Source organism: Tachysurus fulvidraco, chromosome 7 (genome assembly GCF_022655615.1).
Source record: "Tachysurus fulvidraco isolate hzauxx_2018 chromosome 7, HZAU_PFXX_2.0, whole genome shotgun sequence".
Classification (NCBI taxonomy): Eukaryota; Metazoa; Chordata; class Actinopteri; order Siluriformes; family Bagridae; genus Tachysurus; species Tachysurus fulvidraco.
In genome coordinates this window covers 12523475-12539560 of record NC_062524.1, presented here as the reverse complement: position 1 = coordinate 12539560, position 16086 = coordinate 12523475, and the positions used below count along the sequence as shown (strand labels likewise).

Here is a 16086-nt window from a genome sequence, read left to right as displayed (position 1 = left end):
TGCCCCTAGTCTCAATTGTATGTGTGTGTGCAAGATGCCCTGCAATGGATGATGTTTCATACAAGCTGAATGTTCTGCCCTTGTGATCTGAATTTTTTCTGTTACTGTAGATCAGTGCTGTTACTGTAGATCAGTGTTCAAGGACTACTGATTAAATCCCAGGACCACCAACTGGCCACTGCTGGACCCCTAAGCAAGGTATAAGAAGTTACAGAACAGTCAACACATCCCACAACACTTTCACACATCCCAGCTTTTGGAAGTCAAAGCAGAAGGTCAGCCAAAGCAGAAGGTCAGCCATGATGCTGCCCCTGGAGCAGAAAAGGATGAGGGCCTAACAGTGGTACCTGAACACCAACCAGCACCTCAATCTCTTGAGCCACCACTGCCCAAGATTAGTGAAATCCAGTCATAAAGGTTTACAGAACACAGAAAGAATTCTTATTCATGTCCTTCTATGGAAACGAGACTCTTCAGGCAGTTAGAGTGCATGTGAATTTGAGACAAGGCTTTTGATCAGTCAAGTATACTCTCAAAGATTTCTATATATGTATACACATCTTACATGCGTTAGCTTAATACTCCAGTGATCGTTGGCAAAAACCCTACAGAAAGACACACCCAGCTTTACAGTCGTTTAAGATGCTGAAAATCAGTTTCAACAAAAGAGAAATGTTCAGCTGAATGCCAAGAGAAGAAGCATGCTGTGCCTCTGGCAAGTAAAAGTCCCTGAATGTAATAAATAAACAGTTAGAGAATACCATGTAGCGTTCTGCATGGCTGACATCTTAACCCTACTCGCAAAGGCAAGCATTCCAGGTAATGTAAACCTTGTTCTTTAAGCTGATTAGTGAAAATGTTTGCTAACATCTGTGAGCAAGGTGTGTAGCTCGAAGCACAGGATCTCACTGCAAAGCTGTTTGCCACAGAAGAACCACAAGCAGAGTGCAAGCTGAAAAGCAGCACAGAGATTTCCTTAATTCCTTTAGGACCAAAAAAAAAACCAAAACGTAGCTTACATTAACATTTACACATTTGGCAGATGTCCTGATCCAGAGCGACATACAAAAGTGCTTTTAAGTCCATGAATACATTAACACTGGTTCACTAGCTCAAAGACGCAGGATACCATCAACCTAAAACTCTGTTCAGGATATTTTATTTACTTTTTGATTTTTTTTCTTTTATTAGATGCTTTTTGAAACCAATTAAACATTTGTTGTTTAAGGTATAGATTCCTTTTAGTGAAGTTTTACAACCAACAGAGGTTTAGTAGATTCGTCGATCTCCCTTAAATCAGTAGTCCAAAACCTTAAGCACTGATCTTCAATAACACTGAAGAAACACAGAGCACAAGGGCAGAACATACAGCTTAGATTGAACATTGCAGGGCATCATGCACACATACAGTTGGGACTAGGGGCAGTTTAGTCTAATCGATCTAATAAAAAGCAGGTTTTTTGGAGGAAAACGGAAAAACCCAGAGGAATCCTGTGTGGAGATACCTGCGAATATGAACACTTCACAAACAGAAACTCAAGCTCAGGGTTGAACCAGTTCCCCTCATTACATTACATTACCTTGCATATAATCTGGCATTTCTTTTTTTGTGTCATTTAGTAATGATGTTATTTTATGCAGTTAATAAACAATTAAGAAATTTGGTGTAATTTGCTAATTAGCAATATGTTAGGGAAGTCGTGGCCTAATGGGTGGAGAGTCTGACTCCTAACCCTAAGGTTGTGGGTTCGAGTCTCAGGCCGGCCATGACTGAGGTGCTCTTGAGCAAGGCACCGAACCCCCCTTCCCCAACTGCTCGCAGTAAAAAATGGCTGCCCACTGCTCTGGGTGTGTGTTCACGGTGTTCGTGTGTTCACTGCTGTGTGTGTGCACTTTGGCTGGGTATTCTGAGTATGGGTCACCGTACTTAGCCGTATGTCACGTCAAAATAAAAAATAAAGATGATGGAGTAGTTTCTGACCTGAAAGCAAATGAGACGTGCTCTTCCTGCACTGAACCCAGGGGTAACCTGGCTGAGGCTGTCTGGGTCTACAATAGCATTGTGTCCACCACTGGGATCTAAGGTCTTGCAGGCTTCTTGGGGGCCACAAGTACCAATCTCTACACCATGTTTTGGAGCCACTGATCCAAAAACCATAGTATCTGAACATCAGGCACTGAAAGATAAGGCAAGGTATTTGAACCAAATTCTTGGAAGACAAACCTCTAAAGGTATCTGTGGTCCTGTGGAGCAGTTTTGAATTTGTAAAGTTGTGCTGGTAGACTTTTAGAAACTAGTTCAGCCCTCTCAAATCTAGAATAATTCTTCCGAGCTAGGAAGCATTGATAAACTGTGTTCTGGTTCCTGCAGACTCTGATGCAAATCAAGTACAGACCAGTTCCCAACAAACTGATTTAGTCTCACACATTCTTCATGATCGGTACCATGTAAAAGAACAACCTCCAAATTTGGTGCTATGAGCAACACAGCAGCATCTGGTTGAAAGCTGTGCTGTAGTGCATGAAGAAGCCAGTGAACGTCACAATTTAACTGTTGGTTCACTCTCAGATGTGGTGAAATACCTACCAGACCAAGACACTTACAGTAATAAATGAACACATCAATTTTCTTCTAGGCTGAATATAATGTTGGAGCGGGGAATTGTTTTTGGCTCTGTTCCTGGAATCCATTGTATGTTCCAAGTTATATTAGTACAATAAGTATAATAAATATATAAATAAACCTAATAAAAAAAAATTGTTGATTTTTTTTTCTCAACACCTAATCAGGATGATGTTTTTCTGTTGTGTGTATAGAGCTTACAGGTGGAAGAGCCTTAGAAAAGCCCAAAGACACAGAGCCCAGTATAAAAACCCCAAAGACACAGAGCCCAGAATAAAACATTCTGGAGAAACTTGTAGAACTGTGAAAACTACACACAGACACACACACACACACACAAAAGATATAACCATTTTTATGTACAGTGAGTTCAGGTTCATGTTTTGGCTGGTAATCTACAGTACATGCAGTAATTCATGATGGCAAATATGTTTCAGGAAATATTGATGTAATAAATATTCAGACCCTTGGCTAAGGAACTTCTGATTGAGCTCAGATGCATCATGTTTGCTTTGATTATCTTGAGATGTCTCTAAAACTTGCCTGAAGTCCACCATTGGCATAATCAAGCGATTGATCATAATTGAAAAAGGCACGCATCTATAAGAATAAGATCCCACAATTCAGAGTGCATGTTGATCCAAAACCCAAACCATTAGGTTCAAGGAACTTTCCCTAATCCTCCAGGATCAAACTGTGTTGAGATGTAAATCTGGGCAAGGGTTTAAAAACATTTCTAAATCTTTAAATGTTCCCATGAGCACAGAAGGCTCCATTATTTTGAGATGGATGTTTGGAGTTAACGGAACAATATCCAGCCAAGATCAGTGCCTCAGTCGAGGAGGTGACCAGGAACTCAAACAGAACTTCAGAAGTCCTCCACTGAAATGGTTCAGGTCTTGGCTGGGTGACTGGACAGAAGCCAATCTTGAGTAAAAGACATTTAGTGGACACATGACGAAAAGGACACATGAAGCAGGACACATGACTAACAGGACACATGAAGCAGGATACATGACTAAGAGGACACATGAAGCAGGACACATGACTAAGAGCACACATGATTAACAGGACACATGACTAACCTTATGTGTTGTGTTGGCTTTTTCTTGCTCTCTTGAAGAACACATGGTCAACTACCCTCATCATTCTGCAAGAGGTTCTACTGCTAACTTTTACTCTGACTCAAGAAACCTTTCTATAAATCTCTCCATTGTCTGTTTCTCAAAAGCCTCATATTTTGAAGCCACGTATCAGCACGATCATTCTGGTGTTTCCAGTCAAACACTCATATCCTTACAATATGACTGTGTTAGCAGCCATGTGTTTGTTTGTTTTTGTTAAGTATATATAAAGTGTGCACTTTATTTACGTACCTTTGGGACCTGAACTTAACATATTTATCTTAATATATAGGTACAGATGTGCTGAGGTAATCGATTTAAGCAGCATAACGTGAAAAACTATCTGTTTTGCAGGAAAGAGGGAAAGAGGAAACCCAGGAATGTAAGACTGCTCTTACACAGGAGACACTTTTTTTTCCTTTTGTCCAAACATTGATTTAAGCTGCCTTAACCTGGCTTTAAAAAATATATAGTTTGGAGGAGACACTGCAAATAAATAAATAAATAAATAAATAAATAAGGCAAACGCAAATAGCTTAATATTTATATAATATTTGGAGGTTTCTAGTCTTTTCTAGGATCAGATTTACAGAGTAACTTATTTCTGTTTTACTCAGTTTTTATCTTTAAGGTTTTTTTTTATTCTATTTTCAGATCATTTGCTTCTTTCTAGAAATAAATTCTTAAAACTGGACTGCTTAAAAAACAAGACCGTTGCATGTTCATTAATCTCATATTTTTTCCCCTCCCTACATAAACACTATAGTTATATGCACACTTTTCTACCACGAGTGTAAATTTGTTCATCACCTAGACCTTCCACATACTGCTCCTTGCCCTCTCTGCCCTCAGCACTTCTGTCTGCTTACTCACTTCTTTGTAGCTTTTCTCTCCCTCTCCTGGTGTTTATAGAGTGTTTGTGCAGTGATGAGTTCTCCTCTGAACCTGTCCGGTGCCTTCAGCAGAGGTCGTCGGGGTGAAAACGTGTGTGATTTACGGTCACAGGGCCTTTGTTTTGAAAGCACACGGGATGGCTTGAGCGAGAGGGACAGCGTGACAGCTGTTTTTACAGACACGGTCATTAAAAAAAAAAAGAAAAAAAGAGGAGGAGGCCTCTGGAGATGAGCAAGAGGAAGCATGGAACAATGGAGAGAGAGAGAGAGAGAGAGAGAGAGAGAGAGAGAGAGAGAGAGAGAGAGAGAGAGAGGTAGAGGGACAAGAGAACAATATAGATCAGGAATAGAAGTGGAAACAAAAATCCAGGACACAGTATTAACCTGAGAAAATAAAGTGAAAGATAAATGAATTCTGGCTCACGTGAAATTAAAAAGTACACAAGTATTCACATTGATGACACACTCCTGTGATTTAACCCACAAACACACACTAACACAGAAAGCCACAGAAAGTGTGAACACTTCTTCTTTACAGACATACCTGATCCACCCTGACCCAGAGTCTCATCTCTTTGTGGTTTACTCTGCTGGTGGTAGATCTTCATGGACAGCCCATGACCCATGGGATTACTGTGGACTGAACCACATGTAGTCTTTCACCTGCCATTGTGTCGGTCATCTTTGTGCTCTGGTCTTCATCAGTGAACATTTAAAGACTTCAGCAATAAGGAATCAGTGTTAAGTCTGTAATGATCTCAGAAATGACTCTGACCTGTTAGTTCTTAAGGAGCTCTTGGTTACACAATTCCGCCGGACCATAAGCTGTTGTGTGTAAATGTCATTATTTACATTGACAATATTTCCTGTTCAGTGTCACCCAAATGAGGACGAGGTTCACTTCTGAGTCTGGTTCCTCTCAAGGTTTCTTACTCATATCATCTCAGGGAGTTTTTCCTCATCACCTTCACCTCAGGCTTGATAATTAGGCATAAATGTTAGAGATATACAGTAACCTCATTTTTAAACAATTATATATTAATTTTTATTTTTGTTTCTATACTTCTATAAAGCTGCTTTGAGACCATGACAATTGTTAAAAGTGCAATACAAATAATTTGAATTAAATTAATGAATGAATGATAAATAAATTTGCTCACATGCAAGTAGCAAATTACACAAGTATTCACATAGTATTCAATCCTGTGAGTTAACCCACAAACGTGTGTGTGTGTGTATAAAGTTTGTGGTTGTGGCAATGGGTATGCATTATTTATTTATTTTTACTCTTTAACTGGTTTTAGAAAAAAAACTTCAGTAATAAAAGTGTTCAAAAAAAATAATATTTATTTCACATAAGAATTTCACATTTACAGTATTTACCAAACATCATGTTTTTATATAGACTTCTATATGTACATAATATACAGTTCACATAGAACACAATAGAAAAGCAGGGATTGAGGAGATCAGTCATGTTTTAGTCCATGTTCATCAGTTAGCATTCAGTCAGTCAGAATTTAGCTACAACAGCTAGCAGGACTTTATGTCGTGTTTTCTGTAGAGGTTTGTTGTTCTGCTGTATTATGTGTACATATTAGATATAAACTACAGCCAAAATTAGCTTAATTAATCTCATTAGTTCTCGTTCAATAATTCATAAAATATATTTATTCATGTTTGTCAGTGGTTTTAATGCTATGGCTGATCTGCGTCAGTCTATCTGTCTGTGTGTACACGCACACGCGCGCGCACACACAGAATAATTGAATAGTGAGATGTTGATGTGTTCTGCATGACTGTGACAAGGGCCAAAGAGTCAGAGGATTTATATCATTGCTGAATTTCAGATTTAACGTGAGATTAAACTTGAGAGAAAAGTCAATTTATCCTCATTCTAATGCTCAAAATAGGAACCAGTAGAGTTTACAGATGCACTTCCACTCTAGTAAAGCTGTCGGTCTGTGCTAAATTAGCATATATTTATAATCTCACACTCTCTCTCACTCACTCACGCTCTCGCTCACCCTCACATGCTTGCTCATGCACGCAAACACTCGCATGCACACTCGCACTGCTTTTTTTCTTCGTCTTCGACTGCTTGCATCTTTTGCTCCTTATAAACTATAACTGTTCATTCAATAGAACACTTAATAACTTAAGATCTCTTCAAATAAAACATGTACAACAACAAAACAGGTCGTGTGTGAATGAATGCTACAATAAGTGTTTTTATATATCACATCTGTAATGTGTGTGTGTGTGTGTGTGTGTGTGTGTGTGTGTGTGTGTGTGAGAGAGAGAGATGGTAAATCATAAATTCCAGCTGATTTGGTAATGTTCTAAAAACAACTTGTGCTTCTTTACTGCTACATGGAGAAATAAAGCAACAAAGCCCTTGTACACTTCAGTGATGCGCTCTGTGATCTTTGGCTCTTCTGAGTCCTTTACACACTAACAGCCCACAACACTGAACAATCCTGATGTCCTTCTCGTTCATCATTCCTCCAACTACAGAGCACTGTTACTTAAGTTTGGTTAAAAAGTATGCTTTGAGCAAAAAAAAAAAAAAAAAGAAAAAAGAAAAAAAAAATTCTCTTCACAGAATGCATCCTTTCAGGAAGCAGAGTAGGAAAGCGACTGAAGCGCTGAACGGTTCCTCTGTTCCTTCCCCCAGTGGCCAGCGCTGGGCTTCTGCGAACTCCTTCTGTGTGTTTTGATTGACACATGCCACCTTCATCTCATTCTTGAAATCACTCTAGTGCTTTAAAAATGTTCTTACTGTAAAACCAGTAGTAGTAATAAAGGGAGTGGGATTGTAAGGATGGTCAGAAATGCTGGTCTGACTGCAGTGTTTGTTTGCACACTTTTCCGAACATCTGGCAACACCACTGGATCGTCTGTGAAAATAGAAAAGGCAGAAAATAAATAGACCTTCTTATTCGTATCCCCTCATCCATGGCATTCGGACACAGCCTCCTTTTTTTTTTTTAAACATTATCCTTTATAGTTACACGAGTGAAGTCATTTCTACCTGCTGGTAAGTGGTTTGAGGTTGTGTGCACGCTTCCTCCGCTTCCTTTGCCAGGTCCGACTCTAGCCTCTTGTGATCCTAAACGCAGAATAAATACACGTTACAAACCAATTCTTCACAAAGTCGCAACACGTATTCTGCCATTTCTCCTTCAGTGATCCTCACCATCGTTAGCCACGACATCCACTCTTAGCTTCAGGCACTCCTGTCCGTGGTGATGCAGCGGTTTGGCTGTTTGAGTGGCAAAAAGGAAAAGCGAATGAAGAAAGGATTACAGTGTAAAGAAAAAAACTAACAATGTAATTTGGTTCCTTTAACTCAGCAGAAATTCTCAGCTAGGCCATCTGGACACGTAAACAATCTGTCACACCTTTAATTATTAAAGCCTCGTGAGGTCTAATCCAACATTTCTCATCAACTTCCTTGTGAAAGAGCCTTAAAGTCCAGCTGTGTATTAATGATGAACAAGAATAGATTATTCCATTGAACTAAAAGGTTGTGCCTCAAAGACCCAGGGGATTTAAAAAAATAATAAAAAATTTAAACTTAAGAACGATCCCGAAGCTCAACCCTAACTGTTGATACTTAACATGTGTGGCTCACAGTTCAGCCAAAATGACACGTAGCCTGGAGTGTGGCCTCGCATGACAACTCAGGGGACCTATTCATTACTGATGGGCTAAAAGGGCACATGGACTTGACTCATGCACTTTGTATTCTTTTCTGGAAAAGCTCACGGTGCCATAAATTTTAAACTGGACCATGAGTGGTGTGGACAGCATGAGGTCATACACTGACCAACACAAACCTTTGACATGTGCACCATGCAAACTTCTGCCAGTTTCCCTGGTGCTGTGGCATAAACAGCTGGATTCCAGCATTACGTTCAGCATTTAGCATTACATCATGTGCGGCTTGTAAATACAAATATAGGAGTAATAAATGGGGAAATGATTATAATAACATCTTTATTCCTGACTCACAGATATAGTAGTAGCTCTGGCCGGGGCGGAACTCCTTGCCCAGGGTAAAGGGTGTGAACCTCTGGAACTTCTCTGAGAACTTTTCAGGCGCGTGCAGAGAGAATGGCTGGCCACATTCCCAGCGCATCTGCTCATAAGACTGCGGCCGGCACACCTCATAGTCCTCACGCTCCACCAGGTACAGCACGTAGCGCTCGGCCTCCTGAGACGCCACCGTGCCCAGAGGGTAATGTGGACACACGATGTCCAGGTAGTCGTTCAGATGCACCTCCACCGTGTAGTCGTCCTCCTGAAACCTGCCGGAGGAAAGAGGACAGTTCAGTCAGGGGAACATACGGAGAACATCCGGAGCTGAACGATAAAGAACCCGTCAGATGTGTAAGGCATGTGAGAACATTTTGAACAATAGGATTGAGTGATTTTCAGAATGTTCATGATTATATATACACAGATTATATATACACTGTCGAGAGTGTCCCCTGTCTTGTGCCCTGGAGTCTCCTGAGACAGAATGCTGTTTAAGATATTTGGGTCGTGATCGACGTTCAGTACAAAACAATCAATCAGTGATGATACAGAGAAGAAAAAAATTGTAAAAACAAACCAATAAATTCAACAAATCAGTCATAGAAAAAGGAAAGATCCATATAGCGCTCCGTGTTCTTGTGCACTGGTAAACGAAGAGCTGGAGATGCTTTTAAATTTAATTAATTTGAAGTAAGTTGTAGAAGATCTGGACAGCATCATGGTCACATTGTGATCATCATTTCTACACAAGCTGCTGTAAGACTTCTGGTCTGTGTGCAAGCAGTGTGGCGTAATCACCAGTTCAATCGCCAGCGGCATTGATCGTAAGACCTGTTTGAGGAGCTCTGGGAAATCACAGAGGACTGAAGAGGGAAAAGGAACAGTGAAAGCAGAAAAATCCAAACCCTTGAAAGGAGAACGATTAATGGGGTGAATGAATGTGTCTGAAAGAGAAAGAGTGTGTGTGTGTGTGTATATATATCTGTGTAAATTTCCCTGTGGAGGAATCTGTAGATTGTCGATTGTCCTTATTATGTACCATAAGTATTCTGACTGCATTCTAATATGAAGCAAAGAACTTCCTGTTCTCCTGTCGGGACACACACACACACACACACACACACACACACACACACACACACACACACACACACGTTAGATAGATAGACAGAGCACACATACTTGCAGACAGCTGCATAGAAACAAACTTTTTGAGGCGTTAGCACGATTTGTAGGTAAAGGAGGAACTCGCCCTGAAACAGAGGAATAAATATGTGTTCTGTCTGCAGCTCCTATCATTACACTCATACACACCCTTCTGGCATAAGGCTGGCTGATTGTCTCGGGTCTGTGCCTTTCTTCTTCCTCCCTTATTGCACTCCTCTACCAGCTCTCTCACTGTACTGGCTGTTCTTTCTCTCTCTCTCTCTCTCATTACATTCCACTGAGAGAAAGTGTGTGTGTGTGTGTGTTTAAAGCCCATGAGAAGAAATATTGCAACTGCAGGCCAAACTCTGTCACTGCAACAGCACTGTCTTATGTGGATGTGACAAACACAACACCTGCAGGTGATCATTAACGAGTCCTCAGTAACATCCTGCTGTAAAACTTTAACTTTAATCTCAAAACAGTCACCAGAAAAACATCAGCATGGACATCAGGTGTGTGAAGCTGTCGGTCAGTACCATCATATATCACTTTACTACATGTGTACAGGTTTACAATAATCACTCATCTTTTCTTTTCTTGTGTGTGTAAGCCTGGACATATGATTGTGTAGTGAGTGTGTGTGTGTGTGTGTGTGTGTCTGTGTGTGTATAAGCCTGGAAGTATGATTGTGTAGTGTGTCAATATTGTGTACTGAGGGTTACTGTATTTACACCTGAGATCTGATGTCATGCTGCACTGCATTATGGGATCATGCATCTATTTTTAAGGGTTTGTTCCTTTACAGGCTACAAACACAGAGTCTGTAGAGTGATGTCTGAAGCAGTGCTGATCTGTACGTCTGAGCTCATCTTACACGTCCAGACGTCACTGTGTAACGTTCATGTTCTCTCTCCACACTGAGAAACACTAGTAATAAAACTAACCATGTTGTCTATGTGACTGATGATGGATCACATGACCTTCACACTGCTGAGTCACTTCACTGTCCTGCTGTAATCCTGATCCACTGCAGTCACTACTGGACCCCGAGTATACACAGACTCATGGCTGTGTTCCAGTTGGTCCTGTAACACTACAACACATCCTTTTATCTGATAGTATAGCATCACTTCTCCACACCCTTTCATTCATCCGTCTCTTCATCCCACCTGTTTCTGATTCCTGAACAACAGCGAGAACAAGTCACTTTGAGATCTAATGCTGAAAAATGATCAGCCATCCCGTAAATACGCTGGATGGTCTGCTATAACCCCCCCCCCCTCTGTCTGTCTCTCTCTCTTCCCACATGATGGGATGAAAGGATTTAGAGAGAGAGAGCAGTGAAGCAAGAGCTACTTTAGGATTAGGTTTTTCAAATAGTTACGCATGTTGAAATTTTTGTCCAAAAGAGTTGGATTTAAAAAAAAATAAAATAAAATAATAATCTCAGACAGACAGACAGACCATTAAAGGTCATGATTAAAAGCATTTTGCAGTATGACCACAATGTGGTCATCAAAAGACAGACAGAGGGAGAGCAATTAAAACACAAAGCAGGGTATTAAAGTGGCCCCAGAGGGGGGCAATTATGTCACTTCACCCCGGCCCCTGAGGGCTGGGAGTCAGGGGGAGACTGAGAGAAAAGGGGGATGGGGCTCGACTCCTGCACAAGAGGTCAGAAGCTCTTCTTTTGCCTAGTGAGTGTCCTTTAGAGTTTTACAGTTACTTCATCAATGGGTTTATTCACACAGAGAAGCCTTTCACTGTCCGCTTTGTGCACACAGCACAACCCTGAGAGAGAGAACACTGAGCATCTCTGTCTCTGTCTTTCTGTCCGTCTCGCTCTCTGCAAGTCTCTCTCTCGCCCTCTCTCTCTTTCTCTCTGTGTCTCTCTCGCTCTCTCTCTCTTGCTCTCTGTGTCTCTCTCTGCATCTCTCTCGCTCTCCCTCTGCTTCTCTTTCTCTCTCTGCCCCTCTCTCTCTCCCTCCCTCTCAGTCTTTCTCTGATTAAAATGTGCACCTGTAATTCAGAACAAAACTATTCCTCTTTTTCTGTAATAACTCCACTTTGTCCTTCTGATTAAGTACAAGTCTTTAAAGGGAGGACTAACAAGCTGAGACTGATTAGTCTGAGCAGAAGAAAAGAAATCAGAGAGGAAATGGGTGTGTTAATGAATCACCCGTGTGATTAGTACATTGCTCGTGTTCAACGGTTTGCTCAAGTTTCATTATTTATTTATTTCTTTGTTTGTTGGAATCGAAGGTTTTTGTGCCGATGTCCATTCGGACTTTGAGTTGGAGTCGTGTGTCTCCACATCCACCCCCTCTGTCCATCCACCTCTCTACTAACTGGAATGTGGAGGTTCTGGGGGAAGGGAAAGAGGAGCGAGTGGTGAAAGGTGGAGGAAATGCTCTGAGTCAGCAGCTCACACACACCCACACACACACACACACACACACGCACACACACACAGTTCAGATGTTTTACTGTTAAAACGTTTCCCCTCCTTTAGACAGACTCGAATATGACAGAAATCTGGTTCATGAGCTTACACACAGCTCTGTCCAATATTAAATCCAGGATTTGGAGCAGCTTCTGATCTTTCTTTTCTGAATTCTGTCTCACACCTGTTACTTAAAGGTCTAACATCCTCCTGTTTTTTTTTCCTTTGCACCTCCATCCTGCACTCTAGTATTTAATCAGTCCTACAGCTTCAGTGCAAATACTTTGTCTGAACTTTTGCTGCTAGCTTCAGCATTCTGGATGACTGGTCTGGAATGCTGCAAGGCCGGATAATCAGGCACTCTGTGCAGCCGGATTACGGAGCCTGGACTTCAGAGGCGGCTACACGGTCCTATTCATCCGCAGCAGACCCTGGATAATATAGAGCAAGAGAGAGAGCAAGAGAGAGAGAGTGACAGACAGAAAAGCTTGGGGGGCCCCGGGACAGATCCCCTATTGTTCCACAGCTTGATGGTTATAGAATAGAACTCCCCAACCTTAAAAAAAAATGTGGACAGACTGTTTTGGTAAGTGCTCAAGATCAATGAGGGAAAAAAGTGAGAGAAGCAGACGTTTCATTAGAAAGATTAAAGAACAAAAAAGAAAGTAAAGCTTCGCAAAAAAACCCCCAAAAAACTGTATATTGTTCTATGCCAAAAAAACGAAAGCACTTGAGCCAAAACTGTGTGCTGCTTTGAAGTCTCCCAAAGTGTTGCACATGTGCATGAGAGTGAAGAAGAGTGATGGAGAAGAGGGGAGAGAGAGAGCGAGAGAGAGAGGAAAGGAAAGTTGAGAGAGGCTTTGATATGCCATAACGGGTTGTGTCTCTGGCTTAGGCCAGGCTTTCATCCCATCCATCCATCCATCCGTCTCTGTGCTTTCCCTGTGTGTGTTTTCTGTGTTCAATAAGCCTGCTTGATCCCCTCACTCAGGGCTTCTCCTCCCCCACAAATAAGCCCTCTCTCCACCAATCACAGGCCAGATCACTGGAATGCATGGCATGATGGTTAGTGTCCTGCATCTACGCGTGCTGGTGCTGCCCGTTCTGCTGCCATGGCAACCCCTTAAAGATAAGATCCTCAACCAGTATCGACCATCTCTCTCTCTTTTTTTCCCATTCCACCTTTCATCAATCTCTTGCTTTTCCCTTGTTTTGTCAGCATGTGTCTCATCCCTCAGAGTGCTCAGAGTCTCCTTTCTCTCTGGAAAGTTTACCACTTTGTTGCCCTTGCCTGTGAGAGAATGAATGAATGAATGAATGGTTTCCTCTATTGATTGAATTCCGTGATAAAGATGTTAGCATTCTTTGCACATCGAGCTACGAAAACACTCGCTGACTTCCACAGGTGGGAAAAAACGAACGCTTTTGTAACCTGATCGCAGCACAGTGAAAAAAATTCTTCAGTGTTTTTCCAACAGTTTTTCCTGTTCAGCTCGTTAATAGAAAACCTGACATGTAATTAGAAAAAGTCTATTAGTACCAGGTCAAGGTTTCATCTGGGACAGGAGTTTCTCTCAGTGACGTAGACGTTACACTGCGTTCCAAACACAAACAGGGAGGTGTCCATGTTTTCCCTGCTTTTAACATCAAACGCATGGAGGTTAAAAATGACATCGTTCTAACCTCTGACTTCAGCTCTGAGGTAAGCATCATACTGTACCTGAACCGTGACCTGAACCTCAACCGGCTCCCATTTTTGTACCGACACTGAGAACTGATCTTCCCCGATCTGCCCCAGTTCTCTCCTCAGCTATAGTGTTAACCCACCTTTTAGACGCAAGACACAACAACTGAAGAACACGAAATTTAGGAAGAAGGCAGGAAAGAGAAAAGGAAAACAGAGGATAGCTGTAACCTACACATATACTGAAGAACATCCACACACATCACATGGCATTGTCTCTCTCACACATACACACACCCCTGCAAAGACATTACAACGTGAACAACAATAAGACTGATTGCAAATAAATAGGTGTGCGTGTGTGTGTAAGAGAGGTGAGGGGGGGTCTTTAAAGATAATGTTCATAGAAAATCAGAACATTTAATTGTGTTTCCATCTGTGTGCGTGTGTGTGGTGTGTGTGTAAGCAAAACAGAGAAAGTTCAACCACATTCCCAGCCTTTCAGTATGTGAGAATAAGTACAGCGTGTAAGTTCTTTGTTTAAGAAGCAGACTTCTTGCGTGCACAAGAGTGTGAGAAAGGTATTGTTTACGGCATGTACAGGAAGTTCCGTTTTCCCGGGAAAAGAGCTGGATAGGAAACACGCAGTCAGTCAGCATGGGAACACGTGGTCTGTCTCTCTCAGTCTCTCTCCCTAACACACACTCACCAAATCACAGCTTAAACACTGACCAGGGAGAAAACAAAAAAGAAGGGAAGATGCAGTGTGGCTCAGAGCAGATTGTGAGAGTGAGAAAAGGAGAAGGACCAGAAGGGTAAAAAAAAATATGTTAAAGCTTTGTAAAGCACCAGAAAGTGGTAGAGAGAAAGAAAAGAGCGAGGCAACGTGAAAAAAAAAAAGAATGAAAGAAGAACAGTTCAGGACGTGATGAAAAGGAATGAGTGCTGAAAGATGGTTACAGCTGCCAAGAGTGATGATAGAGCAAGAGAGAGAGAGGGAGAGAGAGAGGGAGAGAGAGTCCCTTCGTACAGAGAGTGAAAAAAAAAAAGGCAAATAAAAGACAGAAAAGCGGAAAAGGGGGCACATGTAAGGTGGGGATAGAAGGTCGGTAAAAAGAGGGAGTATGAAGAAAAGAGAGAAAATAATGAAAGAGAGGTGGACAGAGGGGAAGCTCACCATTCAGAGACCACCAGAGAGGCAGTGAGAGTGACAATACATCGATAGAGTAAATGGCACTTCATCACTCACTCAAAACCACCACCCCCCCGCCCCGACACACACACACACACACACAAAACATGGTGACAGATGAACAGCATGAAGTGAACTGTGTCTTCTTAAAAAAAAATACAAATCTCTGCCATATTTGGAAAGGAACAAAACAAATCTGTGCCCTCAGGCTGCCTTTGTTAAAATACTGCCCTAAGCGCCTTTCAGGGCTGATTAATCCGTGTAAAGAGTTCTTTTCTGAGAGCAAAATGGCAACAAATCGAGGAGACAAGCGTCACTAAAAGGAGGAAGGAGTTCGAACATGACGGAGGGAAAGAGTTAAAGGAGAAGGAGAAGAAAGAAAGTCTGAACTTTGTGCCAATAAACCAAGTGGTGCCATGGGCATGCAGCCAAGGGCGAGACGGAGGTGTGGAAGAGAGAGAGAGAGAGAGATCATGTAAAAGTGAAAGAATGTGAATTTAATAATCTTTCTAAATGTTATTCAGTCCTTTAGTAGCACGTCACCAGGAACACACACATTACTGTTCCACTCCACTGTCCACTGAACAGGAAGTTGGGTTAATGTGTCAAAAACAGTGGACTACAGAATACAAGCTTTCATTCTGACACTCCCTACACACACACACACACACACACACACACACACACACACAGATGTGCAATGTGCAACATTAACAGACCCACAGGCAGGGACAGGTATAAACAGCTTAGTTTGTTTCTTGGAACATACATGTGCTGACACACACAAACACACACATAACAAAAGAAAAGGAAAAAAAGAAGAAGAAGAAGAAGAAGAAAAAAAAAAAGAAAAAAGAAAAAAAAAAAAAAGACACCCAGCAACTTGATCTATACACAAAAATGGCTAAGGTCATTTACAGATTTCAATTTTGAT

General features: G+C 41.5%; 1 protein-coding gene across 1 annotated transcript in view; it reads right to left on the bottom strand.

Annotated features, from left to right (window-relative positions):
• Window positions 1-5969: 5969 nt before the first annotated feature.
• efna1a (ephrin-A1a) overlaps window positions 5970-16086 on the bottom strand; it is a 12098-nt gene continuing 1981 nt past the window's right edge. The window contains exons 2-5 of the mRNA XM_027144027.2: window positions 8658-8953; window positions 7840-7905; window positions 7675-7752; window positions 5970-7540 (exon numbers count right to left, since the gene is read on the bottom strand). Coding sequence (XP_026999828.1) covers window positions 7419-7540; window positions 7675-7752; window positions 7840-7905; window positions 8658-8953 — 562 coding nt within the window. The 3' untranslated portion in view covers window positions 5970-7418. The remainder of the gene's footprint in view (window positions 7541-7674; window positions 7753-7839; window positions 7906-8657; window positions 8954-16086) is intronic.